Source organism: Apis laboriosa, unplaced genomic scaffold (assembly GCF_014066325.1).
Source record: "Apis laboriosa isolate Shangri-la unplaced genomic scaffold, ASM1406632v1 scaffold18_cov149, whole genome shotgun sequence".
NCBI lineage: Eukaryota > Metazoa > Arthropoda > Insecta > Hymenoptera > Apidae > Apis > Apis laboriosa.
Window position 1 is genome coordinate 2,163,799 of NW_025222233.1, and position 17,047 is coordinate 2,180,845.

Below are 17,047 nucleotides of genomic sequence, written 5' to 3' on the forward strand. Positions count from 1 at the left end.
AATTTATTTAATGAAAAAAATAAGTATAATATTAATTTTATTCATGAGAATTGTATTCTAATATTATAAAATCTAGCTATTGGTTAAAATTCCTAACTCTATTTCAGTGCAAACTCCTCATAATATATATAGATTATAACTCATACTGCTGAAGCTTGCCACATGAAACAGTGTTTAATGACTGTAGCCGCATATGAAAGCAAATTTGATCTAAAGAATTTGTTCCTATGATTACTTTAATAATGACAAATGTTTCTTATTCCATGTTTCAAATATTTTTATAGAGATGTGAAAGCATTCGGTAAGATTGATTTTTATTTAATTCGTTAACATTATTTATTTATGTTAATATTAATTTTTAATAACTTTATAATATTTTTTGTACTGTTATTTTATTTCTTTTTTAACTTCAATTATGTGTGCCATAATTATACGTACATAATTTTTTATTAACTTTATTAAAAATAATTTGCATTATTATTATGAAATTATATTTATAATAACTATTTCTTAATTACTTAATAAAAGAATTTAAGTAAATCTTTTATATTACTACAGAATATTATGCTACAATATAAATATTTTATTTTTGTTATATAACAATTGTTATCTCATAAAATTTTTCATTAAAGGAATGATAATTTTATATTTATAGATGACGTAATGCAATTGATTAAATGTCATAATACTATTATTACAATATAAAATGGCAACATTTTGGTCAGGAAGACCTGGTTGGTTAGGAAAAGTAGGATTAGCATTATTAGCTACATGGCTTTTGATATTAATAATATCAGTATCACATATCTTTAAAACTAATAATTTATCGTCTAATAATGAAAGTCCTACAAATAAAGAAAATGCTCAACGTTTAGCCCAAATGGTTAATGATTTTGAAATTCTTAAAAGACAAAATGAAGCATTAAAAAATATAGTTTTAGGGTAAGTTTATAATAAAAATTATAAAAATAGACAGATTTATTTGAAGTTTAAAACAAAGAGCATTGTGATCTTTTGGTTGTACAGGATAACATAATTTCCAGAGAAAGATCAAAATCTATTCAAGGAGATCATTTAGGTTCAATACAAGAAAAACTTGAAAAAGTTTCTATTTATGAAGATTTGTTGGATCATCAAGATAATGTAAAACATGGTATTCCTTCTTCTGAATATGAAGAATTAAGACGAAGAATAAGAAATAATGTTCAAGAGATGTGGTAAATATAATGTTAAAAAATAAAATATATATTATCATTTTATATATAAAAAAATAGGAATATATATAATATAATAATATAATAATGTTTTAAATAGGTATTATATTAATGCAGAATTAAGCAAATTTAGAAAAGGTATTGATAAACTTAATTATGATCAAAGAGAAAAAAGAATACAAGATACATTAAAAAATACTTGGGATCATAAAAAATCTCTTACAATAGACATTGATAGATTAACAAAAGCAGATGGTTATGATGAATGGCGTAAAAAGGAAGCAAAAGAATTATCTGATCTTGTACAAAGAAGATTCAAATATTTACAAAATCCTAGTGATTGTAATAAAGCAAAAAAATTGATTTGCAGTTTAAATAAAGGTTGTGGATTTGGTTGTCAGGTAAATAATATATATATTATATATATATATATAAAACATTATGAATAAATTAATTATATATTTTAGATTCATCATATTACATATTGCTTTTTGGTTGCTTATGGTACAGAAAGAACTTTAATAATTAGATCTAAAGGTTGGAGGTATCATAAGGATGGTTGGGAATCAGTTTTTAAACCACTTAGTGATACATGTGTATCTACAAATGGAGCATCACATGCTAATTGGCCTGGTGACTCTTCTAAACAAGTCATCTCCTTGCCAATTGTAGATAATGTTTATCCAAAACCAAGATATCAACCACCAAGTGTACCAGCTGATTTAGCATCAAGATTAGAAAAACTTCATGGCCATCCTCTAGTATGGTGGGTAGGTCAAGTTTTGAAATATTTAATGCGACCTCAAGAACATGTAAAAAAAACATTAGATGATGCCAAAGAAAGGCTTGGTTTCAAGAAACCTATTGTTGGAATTCATGTACGCAGAACTGATAAAGTTGGTACTGAAGCTGCTTATCACGATATAGATGAATATATGATTAAAGTTGACCAATATTTTGATGAACTTGAAACGAAACCAGAAGTGAAAAGAGTTTTTTTAGCAAGCGATGATCCGAAAGTAATTACAACAGCGAGAAATCGTTATTCTAATTATGAGATAATAGCAGATCCAGAAATAGCAGAGACAGCTTCAGTTGCAAAGCGATATTCAGATTCTTCTTTACAAGGAATAATTATTGATATACATCTTTTATCTGAATGTGATTATTTGGTGTGTACATTCAGTTCTCAAGTATGCCGCGTAGCATATGAATTAATGCAAACATATTATCCAGATGCTTATAATCGTTTTGCATCATTGGATGATATTTATTATTATGGTGGTCAAAATTCACATCCTCATCAAGTTATTTTAGATCATAAACCAAGAAAAGATGGTGAAATCGAATTAAAAATAGGAGATTTAATTGAAGTTCTTGGAAATCATTGGGATGGTTATTCTAAAGGATATAATATTAGAACTAGTATGACGGGATTATTTCCTAGTTTTAAAGTTAAAAATCCAGTAGATGCTGTAGATTTTCCAAAATATTCAAACGTCCCTTTAAGAGAAAATAAAAATGAATAAAAATATACTTTAAATTTGTAGTGATCTTGAAAACATTCAGATTGCTCGAAAAAGAAATAACTTGCCTTCATATTTCAATTGTTAAAAACAGTAAAAACTTCATAACACGTATATATATATTTTACTACTAGTAAGTGACAAATTTAATTCTCATAAATTATTATGAATCGTGAGACAAAAAGCGAGTTATTCTATTATTGCCTATATGCACATACATATATGTATGTTGAATTTTAAGAAGACCGTATATAAATATTCGTAAATATTATAGAAAATTTTGAATAAGTTTACGATCTTCTTACAAATTAAACTAATAATATAAACATTTAAAAACATTAAAAATGCAAAGCGATATAATTATAAAAATTTTTATATATTTTGATTGAAGTTAAAAATTTTAATCGTTATTTTAATAAGAGATTTTATTAGAATGTGACTGTATTAATGTATTAAATTGCGAATCTTTAGCAAACTGAATATATGTTTTTTACCTAATGCATTTATAAGGTATAAAATAGATTCAATTGATATGCAATATAGATAAAAGTTATTTGTGCCAATGCACTTGATTCTTGAAGTATTATTTATAATGACAAGCCAATAAATCTATATAATATGTCAATTTTTATAATATATGAATAAAATGTTTACATTATTATTTAATCTCATATTTTTTAATAAGGGCTTGCATTATTGTTCATTGTAACGTACAATTTGTACATAAAATATGCAATATAAATTATGTATATGTAATTTTTTGATAATACTAGAGCTTATACAAAACGCATAACATATATTGCATAAATTACATATGATAAGCCTGAAATGCATAGACATCGAGCTGGGCTTGAGGCCTATCTTATATATATAATTAAGAATGTTTCTTGTATACATATTGTAATATATTTTATACTGTACCAAACACAAATGAGAATTGTTATTATATAAAATCTGAGTTTGGTTTTTAATAAATATTTAATTCATGAATTTTGTAGTTTCTTTTTTAATTTTTATTTTAAGATTAAAAAAAATGTGAATATTTATAAATTTTAATATAAATTTCAATATCGAAATATATCATTACGAATTGATAATTTATTTTATAGTTTTAAAAATTTATATTTTAATTTCTTTAAAATATTTTTATTTTTAAAACACTAATTTCAAAAAAAACATAATAAAATTAATCATTATTATAAACAAAAAATTAAAAGATAAAATAATAATTTTTATATAACTATTATTTTTTTCTTATTTTGAATGTATGTAAAAAATTTTGAATTAAAACTTATAAAATTTTAGTTATAATTTTTATATAATTTTAAGATTGGTATAATTCAATATATATATATAAAATATATATTATTATTACATTATATACAATGTCAGTTTTATTTTATTGTATTTTTATTAATACAAAATCATAATAGTGTTTAATATGTGACATATTAAATTAATCTTAATTTTTTTAAATTTACGATTGTATGCGGGAAAGATTTAAAAAAGATGGATAAAATTTTTCGTATATACAAAATTGAAATACCTATATTAATTCGTGTTTTCTGTAGAAAATATAATCAACAAAGGTTAGAATTTAAAAATATTGTATTTAAATATATCAATTAAATTATATGAATTAATTATTAGTGTATTTATTAAAGATGTAAATGTACTTATTACGAAGAATTGCAAATATCTCCAAATGCATCTCAAAAAGAAATAAGAGATGCCTATATTAAATTATCAAAACAAGTGAGCCATTCTTTTAATCTTATAAGTATTTACAAAATATTACAAAAGCAAGTAATGTTTTATTTTCAATATATTTTCAATATGTTTTTAGTTGCATCCTGATAATAATAATACTGGAAATCATGATGATTTTGTAAAATTAAATGAAGCATATAATATTTTAAGTAATGAACAAAGTAAACATATTTATGATATTGATTTAAAATCTAATAATATTCATACAAACAATTTTTATCAAAACACTAGGTATATTTTTTAACATTTCTTTTCAATGATTATTTATTTAACAAAATTATTATAATTATATATTATTATAATTATATTTATATTATATATAAAATATATTTTCAGATTTAATGATCAATATTATCATGCATGTAACATATATTATTCAACAGATGAGAAAGAAAATTATGAAAAAAATAAAAAAAAAACAACTATCTTTTGTATGTTTCTTATAATTATAGGAATATTTTTTCAAATAATGCGTGTTATTTCATGGTCAGATCATAATAAAAATGCAGCATTACAAAAAAGTGCTGAAATTCAAATGGAACATGAACAAAATATGAAAATATTTGAAAATAAAACATTTGAAGAAAAAGTACAAATTTTTGATAAATTGGTTAAAAAGTACAATATATCTGTAGATGATACATAATACATAATCCAAATGTATTTATTTATATTTTATTGTAGTAAAACTAGTTTTAAAAACTATTTTTTATAGAATTATATGTTTGTATTTGTTTTTATAGAAATATATTTGCATTGCAAAAATAAATAAAAAATATGTTACAATTGTGTACAAATTAGAAAATATTTTTTTAGATAGAATAGTTTTAAATGTAAATAATTTTAAAAATATATATAAAAAATATATATATATAAATATGTATAAAAAGAAATTAATATATATATTATAAAACAAATCTATTATTTTGCTTTATAAGATTCTATATTTGTGATCTTCATTTTAAATATCTATTATTCTATTACATTCTATTATATGAACAAAACTTTTATTTAAAAAATCGAAAATATTCCAAATTATTTATATATATCAAATCATGCTATCTTTATTTTCGTGTATAAATTCATTACATAGAATAATAACAAATTCATATATATTTTAGAAATATCCAACAAAGCAAAAACATGTAACTCATATATATGTTTACATTTCTAATAATGTAATATTCATTTATAGTTTAATGCAATCATATTTATTAACGTGCGCGTTATATATTAAAATATTATTGCTAGCATTTTGGCACGATTCATTATTATAACATCACGAGCAAATAATTGTATTATAATCATATTACATTTTAATTTGTACAAAAGTAATAAATAAATTAAAGAAACATTAGAAAAAAATAACTGTACAACATTTTCGTAAATTCGAAAAAGAAAAATAAAATGTAAATGTAAAAGTGCGTTTTTTTAAAAATCATTTTCAATTCTCTATAAACAGGTACTCTTGATTCTATGTCTATCGTGTTCACAGTTTCTTAATGTACGTAACAATTGCTGTATGTGGAAATGCTGGAGAAAATATAGGATTACCATCTTCATCTACATAATCTGCATAATTAAGTTCATATATTTGTTCAAAACCAAGTCGCGCGCAAAGTTTTCCGGAAAAATAGGACGAACAGTCGACACGACAAATATGCAAGCCTTTCTCTTTTCCAATTTCACTATAAAGAAAATATTTTTATGAGATATTCATATATAATTAATATCAACTTAATATGTAATACTTCAATAATATAAGCATTCAATTTCATTAAAGCATATGTATACATACATATACATATAAATTGATATAATTATGATTCATTTTACTTCATTCATGTATATTTCATTAATGAAAAAAACAAAACTTACAGTGTTTTTTCTATAAGCGCTTTGGCAACCCCTTTACCGCGCCAGTTTGAATCTACAGAGATTATTCTGATTTCCAAAATATTTAATCCCCGAAATTTTCCATCGCGATTTACATTTCGATCTACGTAATTTAATAATCTTAGAATTTTTTTAAATTTTGCGTTTTCACATGTAGTTATATATTCTGGTTCTTCATCATTTGGAGGATCCATCTTTCCTGTATTTAAATAAATATATCAATTAATAATTATATAAACATTAAAGTAAACATTTATCAATTAATTAATATAATAATTAAATGTATATGTATATATATGTATAAATTTTAATGAATATTTTAATATGAATGAGAAGAAAGTTGTTTTAATATATTGATGATAAGTTAAATATTATTAATCGTAATTACAAAGTCAAATAATTATAAATCAAATATTTTGATTTAATATTTGATATTTGATATTATATTGATTCCAAATTCTTATAATCTTAATAATGTTTCGATAAGAAATATTCAATATCGATAAAATGAGAATTCTATATTGAGAATTCTAACTTGACAGGTGAATTTTTGAACTTGATTTGTTTGAATATGTAATTAACTAGATGTGTCGATAAAATAACATAATTACTGCGATTGTGACAACCGATAACAATTAATAGTTACACGCTTACTCGGTATTCTCACAACAATTTATGTAACGTTAAATATGTAGTACCGTTTTATACGATAGGTGTGTTTCCTCTCTTCAATTTTTTTTTTTAATTTTTTTATGTGATTTATGTATTTATTATTATAAATTATAATCAATTTAATATAATTTATATTTAAATATAAACACAATAAGAAAATATATATAGTAATTTTTAATTAAATATTTAATTAGCTTTGATAAAAATTATTTCCTTATAAATACTATAATTATCTATAATTTCTATTTTTAGTAGTAATCTACGTAATAAATAATAATAAATTTCTTAATGATATTAATTTTCAAACAGGATATGATGATAATTATTTAGAATAGGAGGTATCTCATTAATTTTCTTGAAACATGTTATCAAGATCAACATCTTGAGTAACTTTGATAGTATATGTGTATATAAGCATCGCTCGATTTTAATTTTAAAAATATTTGCAAAAATATTTTCATCATTCGTATTCCAAAGTTTGAAATAAGTTTGAGTTAGATTTAGGATAGGTTAAGGATAAATAAATTAAATTTAAATCTTCGAAATAGTTTTAAATCATAACTACATATCAAAATCACTCAATGAGCCAATCCATATTCTATATATAATTACGAATATATATATTACGAAATATATAATTACGAAATAAAATATTTTTTGTACTATATTTATATATCATATTTTAAATATTTTAAATATTATTATTTTAAAATATCTACTTATTTCATTATCTTAAATTCATTCTTTAATATATTAACTTGAGAAATATTTATCATGATTGATTCATCATGATTTTATATTCATAGAACTTTTTAACTCATCATTGTTTTCCACTGAAAATAGAACATTCTTGATATGCGATCGTGTTGTTAACCCAGATATACATATCTGCGTAAACACAATCGTAGTTCCAACAGCTTTCGCGTAAATAGCTCAATGAATAGTGAAAACATTGGTTAATCTTTGATACATATAGATCAAAGTCTTACCATTTAATATAACACCTATTATAGCACCGTTCGTTGAGACTGCCATAAGACTGAGATTATTTTCAAGGGAAGACATGCTACAATATTCTTCCAATTCGAGACAAGTACTATCCTCGCTTTCTGGTATTAATTCAATCGAATGATTAAGCGGTTCATCTCTGAAGAAGAATCTTCTCAGAAATTTAAGTATTCTAAGCTTATCATCTTTGGTGATTATTTGAATATGATAGTCCATGCTAATTCTTTCGTCGTTCGTTGAATCCGCAAGCTAAAACAGATAAGAAGAAAATAACAAAAATTACGAAATATACGCAAATGTGTTATTTTAAATTTATCTTCGTGGTTTTATTAAGTCACCATAAAATTTAGATAATGATTAATCTAGTTGGTATTTGGATCATTGCTTAGACAAAGTGGCACATCTGATTGCACGAATTCTGAATAACAAAATATGGTGCAACAATGCATACATAAATAAATGTAACTTAATGCAATCAAGACAATAACAATTCGTTATTTTCGCGTTCACGGGAATTGAATTAACGCTTTCACACAGAACAATTAACGAGGTTTGTTATATTTACGAAGTGTTCTTATTTATGCAACGTTTTATCACAGTTATCAATGAATAATATATTTAAAGACCGAACAGTTGATCACTTTTATACAATGAGTACAAAAAATACAATATAAACGAAAATGATTTATTTTTATGATGTATTATTGAATAATTTGAAAATTTTCTTTTAAATTCAATTAATTTTTGAAATTATTTTTGAATAATTTAATCGTTCATATATATATATATATAAAATTACATATTTATTTATATTCACAGTATATTTAATTATTTTTACATCGCAACAATGAATTTTATAATTATTCACGATGATGTTAGTCAAGATATATGCAACGAAAAAGCATCGCATGAATAAAATTTATTGGAAAACTCGAAGTGAAAAATATCGTGAGCTTACCGTGTACTTGACCATTTTTGGCATTTTTTTTGCGAAGTTGGTCTGACTCTTGCCAACATCGATAAGAGCAGAATTATCCATATTCGTGGACAACGCGGTTTCCATGATGATGAATATTTAATTTCTGTTTTATGCGTGCTTGAAACCGGTTTCTCCAAAATTTCAATAATAATATCGTCTCGAAAACGAACACGATTTTACATTTAATTAGTCACTGAATATAAAAGCACCGGCGAAGTTTGTAAATAACACGAGGTTCGTGTTAACGTCGAGGTGGTAATCTAATACTGCGCTTTGTGATAGGACGTCGTCAGTTCTTATATACGCTCAGTACGGAAAAAAAGCCACTCTTACAGGTTCAGGGACAAACAGGGAATACAGTTTAGGATGTTTACGATAAAAAACATCAGGATCTAATGAACAATACGATCGGTTTGATTTCCTGTTTTTAATTCCCTCTTCTTATTCGAAGCATTTTTTTCGTCGAAGCAATCAATATTTTTGTATTTCCGGTTGTAAAGATTTTGCAACATCTTTTCAAATTGGAAAGGATACCTTATATAACACCTCGTACACGTATATATTCGATCATCTTTCGCGATGTCTTCCCGTTAATAATTAATCGCGTGAGTTCTTCTTTTGAGTTTCTTGATTATCGTTATCATCGTGCTGTATCGAGAGAAGATCTAGTATACATCGTACACAACATCGATCTATACGATCATTGTGTGTATACATATTATTATTGTTGCTTAATATTACTTAACTTATAAATGAAACGAGAAAAGAATAAAGAAAAATTGTTTTAAAAATAATGTTCAGGTTGAGACACGCGATCGACGTTTAATAGAAATCTAAAAAAAAAAAGGAAAATTATTAGTCGCGTCAATTACTAAGTGGTATACCGTGATAGACTTCGATGCACGTTATGATATAAGAATGAATGTTATTAATTAACTTATCCTCGAAACTGCCATGCCATTCCACGAAATCGCGTACAATATTACAACTGTCACGTTTTCCCATTATTCGTTACCGCAAATATTGCAACGTGACACGGAAGTATAACAATTTCGTACGCGCCAAGAGTACCAAGTTTCTCTTTCCACTCTAAAATCTTTCAGTATTTGCGTCGTCGAACGAGTGACATTTCAACGAGCGTGAAGCGTTTAATTTGAATTCAATGTGCATACAAGTGTCAAAGGGCAAAAAAAATAGATTAAGATTGGAAAATAATTGGTCAATGTTTGCCGATTAAATCGACTTCTTTCCTTCATATATCGACAAAACGTTAGTGACAAACTGAAAAACGATTAAACTCGTAAAACGAAGAACGTTAAAAATTTTCGAAAAAATCATCTCGAAATCATCTTCTCGAACATCTCTCGCTTCGAGTCGACGTGTTATTCGAATAAGAAAAGAATAGGATCGCGTTCTATTTAAATTCAAAGTGAGGGGTTTGTCTCGATTGTCAATGCGCGGCTGGATATCGAATGTAGTTCGACTCCGATATCCTCTTTCGAAACTGAAAGTTGATTCGCGCCTTATATCCTTTCGTTCTTTTCTATCCTATCGTCGAACAACAGTTATATACCAAAGTATTATATCAAAGGCAGGTACCAATAAATCTTTCTAATACAAGTAGATAATCGAGGAATGCGTTGGCAACCTATTTCCTCGTCATATAAAAAAATATTTAATATAAACCAACGTGAACCGGATTCCGATTCTGGTTAAAGTGATCATTCACCCGCAATTTATTTATGCGTCTTAAAAAATATTGATATTAATCCAAATGTTATAATAATTCGTCTAAAATATAGAGAAAAGGCACACCTAGGACCGGTCACGGAATTCTCGTCGATTTAAACTCTGGACAGCGAACTGAAGGACAGCAAAGAGAACCGTAACCGTGCCTTAAGAGGCATTCAATGACGTCGGCTTTCAGTTCCTGAGTATCGAGTGTCGTTCTATATCCTCTTTCGACGCGAAGGTGGATTAAAAAAACGGCAAAAAAGAAAAAGAAAAAAAAAAAAAAAAGAAAAAAAAAACATTATCACTCCTTGAGAATTCTTATAAAATCGAATTCAGCTCGAGTTCCTGACCCATTTTTCATACGTTTTCCTAGATTTTCCTACACAAACATCCTGTCTCTGGTCCGGCGATCTTTCGATCAGAATCTCCAGAATGGACATTGTTAGGCTCTCCGCAACGGTCGACGAAGCAAATACAATCACCGATATCCATAGCCTTTGATCGCGAGATCTGATAAACGAGGCGATCGCTAACGATACCTCGATGAAATATAAGAATTACTCGTTTCCTTCTAGGAATCCTTTCGAACCGGATTCGGTGGAAGGTGTTAAACCGTGAACGCGGCTGGCTTCTCCGTGATCACACTGCGCTCAATTTTTTTCACGACACCTTCCCTCTCTCGTGTCTTTTCTTTTTTCTCTCTTATCGCGTCTTTTCATCGTCCATTACGTTTCCACGAGCAAATTTATTACAAATCGTTACGTCTCCGCTCGGAGATTAAACGATAATAGTGCGAACAAGTTGGAACAACTGCAAGAAATTGCATTGCGTGATCTCGGATTGGGATAAAAGACAGAGGAAGAAAAATGTAGAGAAGTGAAAAATCGCGATCGAATGGAGGAATTGGTTATTCGATTCTGATTAATTTCGATTGTTATTATTGTCATTGCAACGTGCACGTTACGTTTCCGGTAAAGGCAATTATTCATGATTGACGATTCTTACTCAGACTTTTTTTTTTTCTTTTTTGCGCGCGCGATCAGAACATGAATTCCTTAAAGGACGCATAGAATATGCATATCGAATGTATCATTAATTAGAAGGATATCGAATCTGAGCTGCGTAAGTTTCAGTTAAAAAAAATGGAAATAAAAACTTCGATAGCAAATAGAGAAGAAGTTGAAACACGGTTTCTTCTTATTCCGGTATACCACCCTGTTGTGTTACTTTGAATTTCGATCGACTCGATGATAAATGATTTTTTTATGTTAATCGATGATATATTTTGTTACAATCGCAAGCCCGTTAAAAGATCACGATACGTGGTTACGTGTACACATAAATGATTCTCAAACGAGTGGCAGAGGCGGTGCCAGATCCGTAACTGGCAAGCCAATCGGAATAAAGTATACCTTCTCTTGCATTAAAATTGCGGTAATTGTATATACGTGAGTTTACCTCGAGAATAAAACACTCGATTTAAAAAAATTACAATGCGTATTATTGAACATTCTCTTTCTTTTTCTTTTTTTTTTTTTTTCTTTTCTTGAACTATGAACTTCATTCATCCGCTAATCATTATCGTGTTTTTTATATTCACAAATTCGAAATTTGTTTATTGTAAAGAAATTCGTAATTAAAGAATATCTGTTATACATCGAATCGGTCTTGTATATATATATGTATATGTGTATATATCAAGTGACACATGAGAGTATCGTTGATATCCTTGAAACATCGAAGCGTGTACTATGTAATTTATTCTGGGTAATAAATTCATTAATTGATATCTAAATGTATCAATTAAATCCTATTATGATGAATAGAAATGTGAAGATTTAATTATTTAAAATGCGTTAAGAAAATACTCTAGTACCGTTTAATATCAATTTGCAATTTTTTTTTTTTTTATTTCGCAATATGATATGGTTCACTTGATTCAAGCTACAATGCTATAGCGATTAACTAATAGATCGTAATTAATAGTAGATTATATAAATAATTTATATCGCTTTATATAATTTTTTACTATTATCGAATCATGTTCGTTATACATTAATACAATTAATAACTTTTCTCTCCACGGAAATATCGATCGAAAGTATGCTCAAAATACAAAAAGAGAAAAAAATATATATTGCTCTTTTATCGAATTTATAAAATTTATTCAACCCGTGTAATTCAATGCTGGAAAGAAAGGAAAAAAGAGAAATAATGAATATAATATTCAAACAGTGGCCGTATTTTCAACAATGTTTTCCGCTTTTTTTTTTGCATAAATATTCTATTTAGATCATATCTAGTAATGATACTTTGTAAATAAAATATGAATATAAAGAGAACTGCTTTCTATGTAATAGTTTCTTCTAACACAATGTGTTAGTTTCTTCTAACAAATGCAGAATATGTAAGATATAGTCCGCACACATAAGATGTAAAATTAGCATTTAAATTTTGTATCGCGATCGAACATTAGATCGTACGGTTCGTATTGTTTCAATCAAATCTTATTTCAGACTAAAAAACTCTCCCGTTATTTCAAACGAATTTCATTCCCAAAAGAAATTTAAACTTGAAACCGAATATTTTTTCCCCAATGGTATTCACTCGATGATGGTTCAATCAATAATAAGTACACCACCAACAAGTAGTTGAATCTTGAAAATCAAAAATCGCTTCGTGTTCCATTGAACGATCGTCACCCCTTTGGTGATGGAGAAGAAGAAGACACTTGCCACCTTGAAGACACCTCGATACGTGACACAAATGATCAAAAAGTAGCCGTATGTCGGATGAGTTTACTACTTACCACGTCGCATACGGATATACGCAGCGAACAAAGAGGAATCGATGTACGGTTTGCTCGATTATTAGATCCTCTCTTCTCTACTGGCCTCTACTCGGTGTCTACTTTCCTCGATACGTGACAATCTTCAATTTCGCATCGACCAGTTCAGATAGGTACGAGACCTGTACCGATTGATGAAAGTGCACCTGATGTGCTATTAGGATATTTTGTATTTGGAGCACGTGCACACTATTCCGAAAGCGAGACGATATAATCGAATTACAGCTGACACTGGCCGGACGAAACAACTTGTACAGATCAGGTTGTTCGCTTATATTCCGTATATCTTGTGTTTGCCCGATCGTTTAAAATTATCGATCCGTTATCGAGTACGCTTCATTATTGTTTAACAATTGCGCGATCGCATAGACAAAAATTTGATAACGTTATCGCGTAATTAAATAAGAAATTGAAATTTTTTTTTTTTTTTTTTTCTTTAAATCAACAGATGAAATATTCTCGACTATTTCTGTCCGAACGTATATCGCGAATACGTCCAAAAATAGGAGGCAAAGGATCAAGCAGAACGTTGCCAATGCCACCGATATATTTAACGATGCGTTTTCGCATTTTCGTTTTATGGAAAATAATACGTATAGCTCCTCCAACGAGTGAAATATTCGTGTTTGAACTCCGCTACCTTTTGTCTATCTAATAAATCTGATGATCGGATTATTACTTTAACACGTGAGAAAATCGATTTATCGTTACGTGTAACAGAATCGTCGAATGAACCGTTTGAGTTGGCTTCTTCCAACAGCGCTTAATTTCTCTTGTTCGTATTTATCGAAAGGGAAAAGAAAGATACGGTTAAAGAGTATATATATAAATATGTACACGGTGATAAAAATATTTTCGTCAACGAGTTGGTTATTAAGTTATTATCGTCTATTCGCTTAAAACCCGACATTGATAAAGCTATTCTATCCTCCTATGGAATAGTTTTTTATTCACAAACATTTGATTTGAGGAGCGAACAAGAGATTTCTTACACATACCTGAGAGCAATTTCGAACTTTCTAGACGACTTTTCGTCGTTTTCGAACACACGCGTCCCCTTCAGTCTATCGCCAACTACGCACTGCCAACGTGAGAACAAAGTTGGAGCAATAGGGAGGGTCATTACCATCCGGCACGGTAATATCCCTTCGACAACAACCCATAGAAAGGGTAGCCCCCAGCTCTATTTTTCCATTGAATTTGATTAAGTTGCAAGATCTGGAACTATCGGTAATTGGGATCCTCGACTCGATGGGTCGACCGATCGCAGGAATGCATCCCAGCATCCAGTTAAGCGTAAAATTAACCAATTCGATCGTCCGCCGCTTTACAATCTATGCTGTAATATTCGAGCAAGATAAATCTACGGAAATTTTAATTAATCCAATATTCGTTATCGTGAGATAAACGATGGTTTAATGCCTCGATCCGGCTTGTAGCTCGTGATAACGATTCATTTATCCATTCCAGACCAGATTACCTTGATCATCATAAGTAATATATATATATATTCTAATATGAAAAAGATAAAATAAGCCTGATAAAATAAGGTGATTAAGATTAACATCGTATCACCACAAACAAAATAATGAATTGCTAATAGTAGCAGTTTACTTGTTAATTGCCATAATTACGAACGCTTGCTTAATTGTATAGTTGCAATTATATATCATTATTACTTATAATTACAATGCGCTTTACAATTACAATGTAAACAATTACTTATTTCGGGATATTAAGGAAATCAATTATCGATTTGAATTCGTTATAAATCGTATCTATTTACGTCGATAGAAAAATTGATGCTAGAACGCAAACGAATGTAGACTGATTGTAATATTAAAATGATTGTGATTGATTGTGATTTAATTGAGTTCGTCCAAACCTTACGCGGTTAACATAATGATATTGATATTACGCAGCAAGGCAATACTTGCATATCGAAAGGAACGACTTATTATCTATCGTTACGTAGATTATATTATCCAGAATAAAGAGAATGAAATTTTTTTTTTAATTAAATACTTTTTTTTATTTCTTCACGTTTCATGTTCCAGTTTTTTTTTTAATCATATTATTACATTCCTCGTCCATTTGATTTATTTCATTCTATAGAGGAATAATGCTATATGATTGCCAATACACGAATCCTCCGATACAGCGAACATATATTTTTTCCTTCCATGCCTCATGAATCTTTTATGTCAACATCCTTTTCTTAATTGCAAAAAACATCGGTTTTCTTGCCAATATTTTTAAAATAATCATGCCATCAATTATCCAGATAAATTTTAATCGAGATGCTAGAATTTAAGTTAAAAATTGCTTTAAAATTCTTATCGGTAATTTTCCTGTAATATCAATTTTTTCGTTCATAATATCTCGATGGATACATGTTTTTTGAGGAAAATTTTTATAAAGTGGCCGATGATGTATTGATTACTTTTCAAATTTTTCAAATCATTGATAAAAACGAACGATGATAACGATTTCGTTCTTGAGATAGATCGTATCAAAAAGTTCTCATTCATTATCTTCATTAATCATCACCATTACTTGCTAACAATTCACGATATCAAGGTTAACTACAATTCTACATTATATTAATTTTTACGTACTCTGCATGCCATTTACCTTTTATATTAGCTCAATTCAAGTTTGGCATGAAAATATTATAGAACAAAACATTAATAAAACATATTTTATAATATGGTATTATTAATAAACCAACAAAAAGAAAGCATATATTAATATTTTTCTTCTTAAATTATTTTATTTCTTTTGATTTTTCTTTGTATTAATGAAAAAGTAACTAAATCGGAAAATGTCAAAAATATATCGTTTTAATGATGATAATGAAAATCTATTCACATCTATTCACAATTTCCATTAACGAGCCTAAGATGCATTATCATAAATATCGTATTGAAAAGAACAGTATTTTTTAATCGAAAATGACCAAGGTGTGGCTTTAAAAGAGGTGTGCAAATAGAAGTTGTGTCTGTTTTTTTTTAATAAATACTATACTTATTATTACAAGAGAGAACATTATGTTAATTATATGTAAAAAAAAGAAAAAAGAAGTAAGAATCAAGAAATTTTTAATTAAGTTTAATAGATTCAAAATAGATATATATTTAAGTATTTTAATGTAAAACATATATATGTAATAAAAATAAAATATATTGTAATATAATACGTATATTATATATCTGTATATCAATTTTTCTCTAAAATTTTGTTTTGAACTTTTTATCTTGCGAAAGCTTCATCATTAAAGAAAAATTTGAAAATAATTTTATGTAAATATTATTATATATAATATACAATATATTAAAACATTTATAAAACATATATTAAAACTTTTTTAATGTTTAAATTAATTTTATTTTTAGTATTT

At 27.2% G+C, this 17,047-nt stretch overlaps 3 protein-coding genes across 5 annotated transcripts; 2 read left to right on the forward strand and 1 right to left on the reverse strand.

The window, feature by feature from the left end:
- The first annotated feature begins 192 nt into the window (after positions 1 to 192).
- Positions 193 to 3,071, forward strand: LOC122711878 (alpha-(1,6)-fucosyltransferase). The gene is made up of 5 exons (XM_043931033.1): positions 193 to 301; positions 656 to 942; positions 1,044 to 1,217; positions 1,315 to 1,615; positions 1,682 to 3,071. The coding sequence occupies exons 2-5, from the start codon at positions 707 to 709 to the stop codon at positions 2,741 to 2,743; spliced, it is 1,773 nt and encodes a 590-aa protein (XP_043786968.1). The 5' UTR covers positions 193 to 301; positions 656 to 706; the 3' UTR covers positions 2,744 to 3,071.
- Positions 3,072 to 4,165: 1,094 nt separating this feature from the next.
- On the forward strand, positions 4,166 to 5,067 carry LOC122711978 (dnaJ homolog subfamily B member 14-like). Its single transcript, XM_043931221.1, has 4 exons — positions 4,166 to 4,329; positions 4,405 to 4,495; positions 4,587 to 4,643; positions 5,002 to 5,067. The coding sequence occupies exons 1-4, from the start codon at positions 4,250 to 4,252 to the stop codon at positions 5,065 to 5,067; spliced, it is 294 nt and encodes a 97-aa protein (XP_043787156.1). The 5' UTR covers positions 4,166 to 4,249.
- Positions 5,068 to 5,835: 768 nt separating this feature from the next.
- Positions 5,836 to 14,797, reverse strand: LOC122711888 (arylalkylamine N-acetyltransferase 1-like). Of its 3 annotated transcripts, none has more exons than XM_043931054.1 (4): positions 14,646 to 14,797; positions 8,068 to 8,335; positions 6,389 to 6,605; positions 5,836 to 6,198 (listed from the first exon to the last, which is right to left on the reverse strand). In XM_043931054.1, the coding sequence occupies exons 2-4, from the start codon at positions 8,300 to 8,302 to the stop codon at positions 6,000 to 6,002; spliced, it is 651 nt and encodes a 216-aa protein (XP_043786989.1). In that variant the 5' UTR covers positions 8,303 to 8,335; positions 14,646 to 14,797; the 3' UTR covers positions 5,836 to 5,999. The 3 variants fall into 3 exon arrangements, with proteins under 3 accessions (XP_043786989.1, XP_043786988.1, XP_043786987.1); XM_043931053.1 differs by lacking the exon at positions 14,646 to 14,797 and adding an exon at positions 13,609 to 13,947; XM_043931052.1 differs by lacking the exon at positions 14,646 to 14,797 and adding an exon at positions 9,045 to 9,555.
- Between the last annotated feature and the right edge of the window lie 2,250 nt (positions 14,798 to 17,047).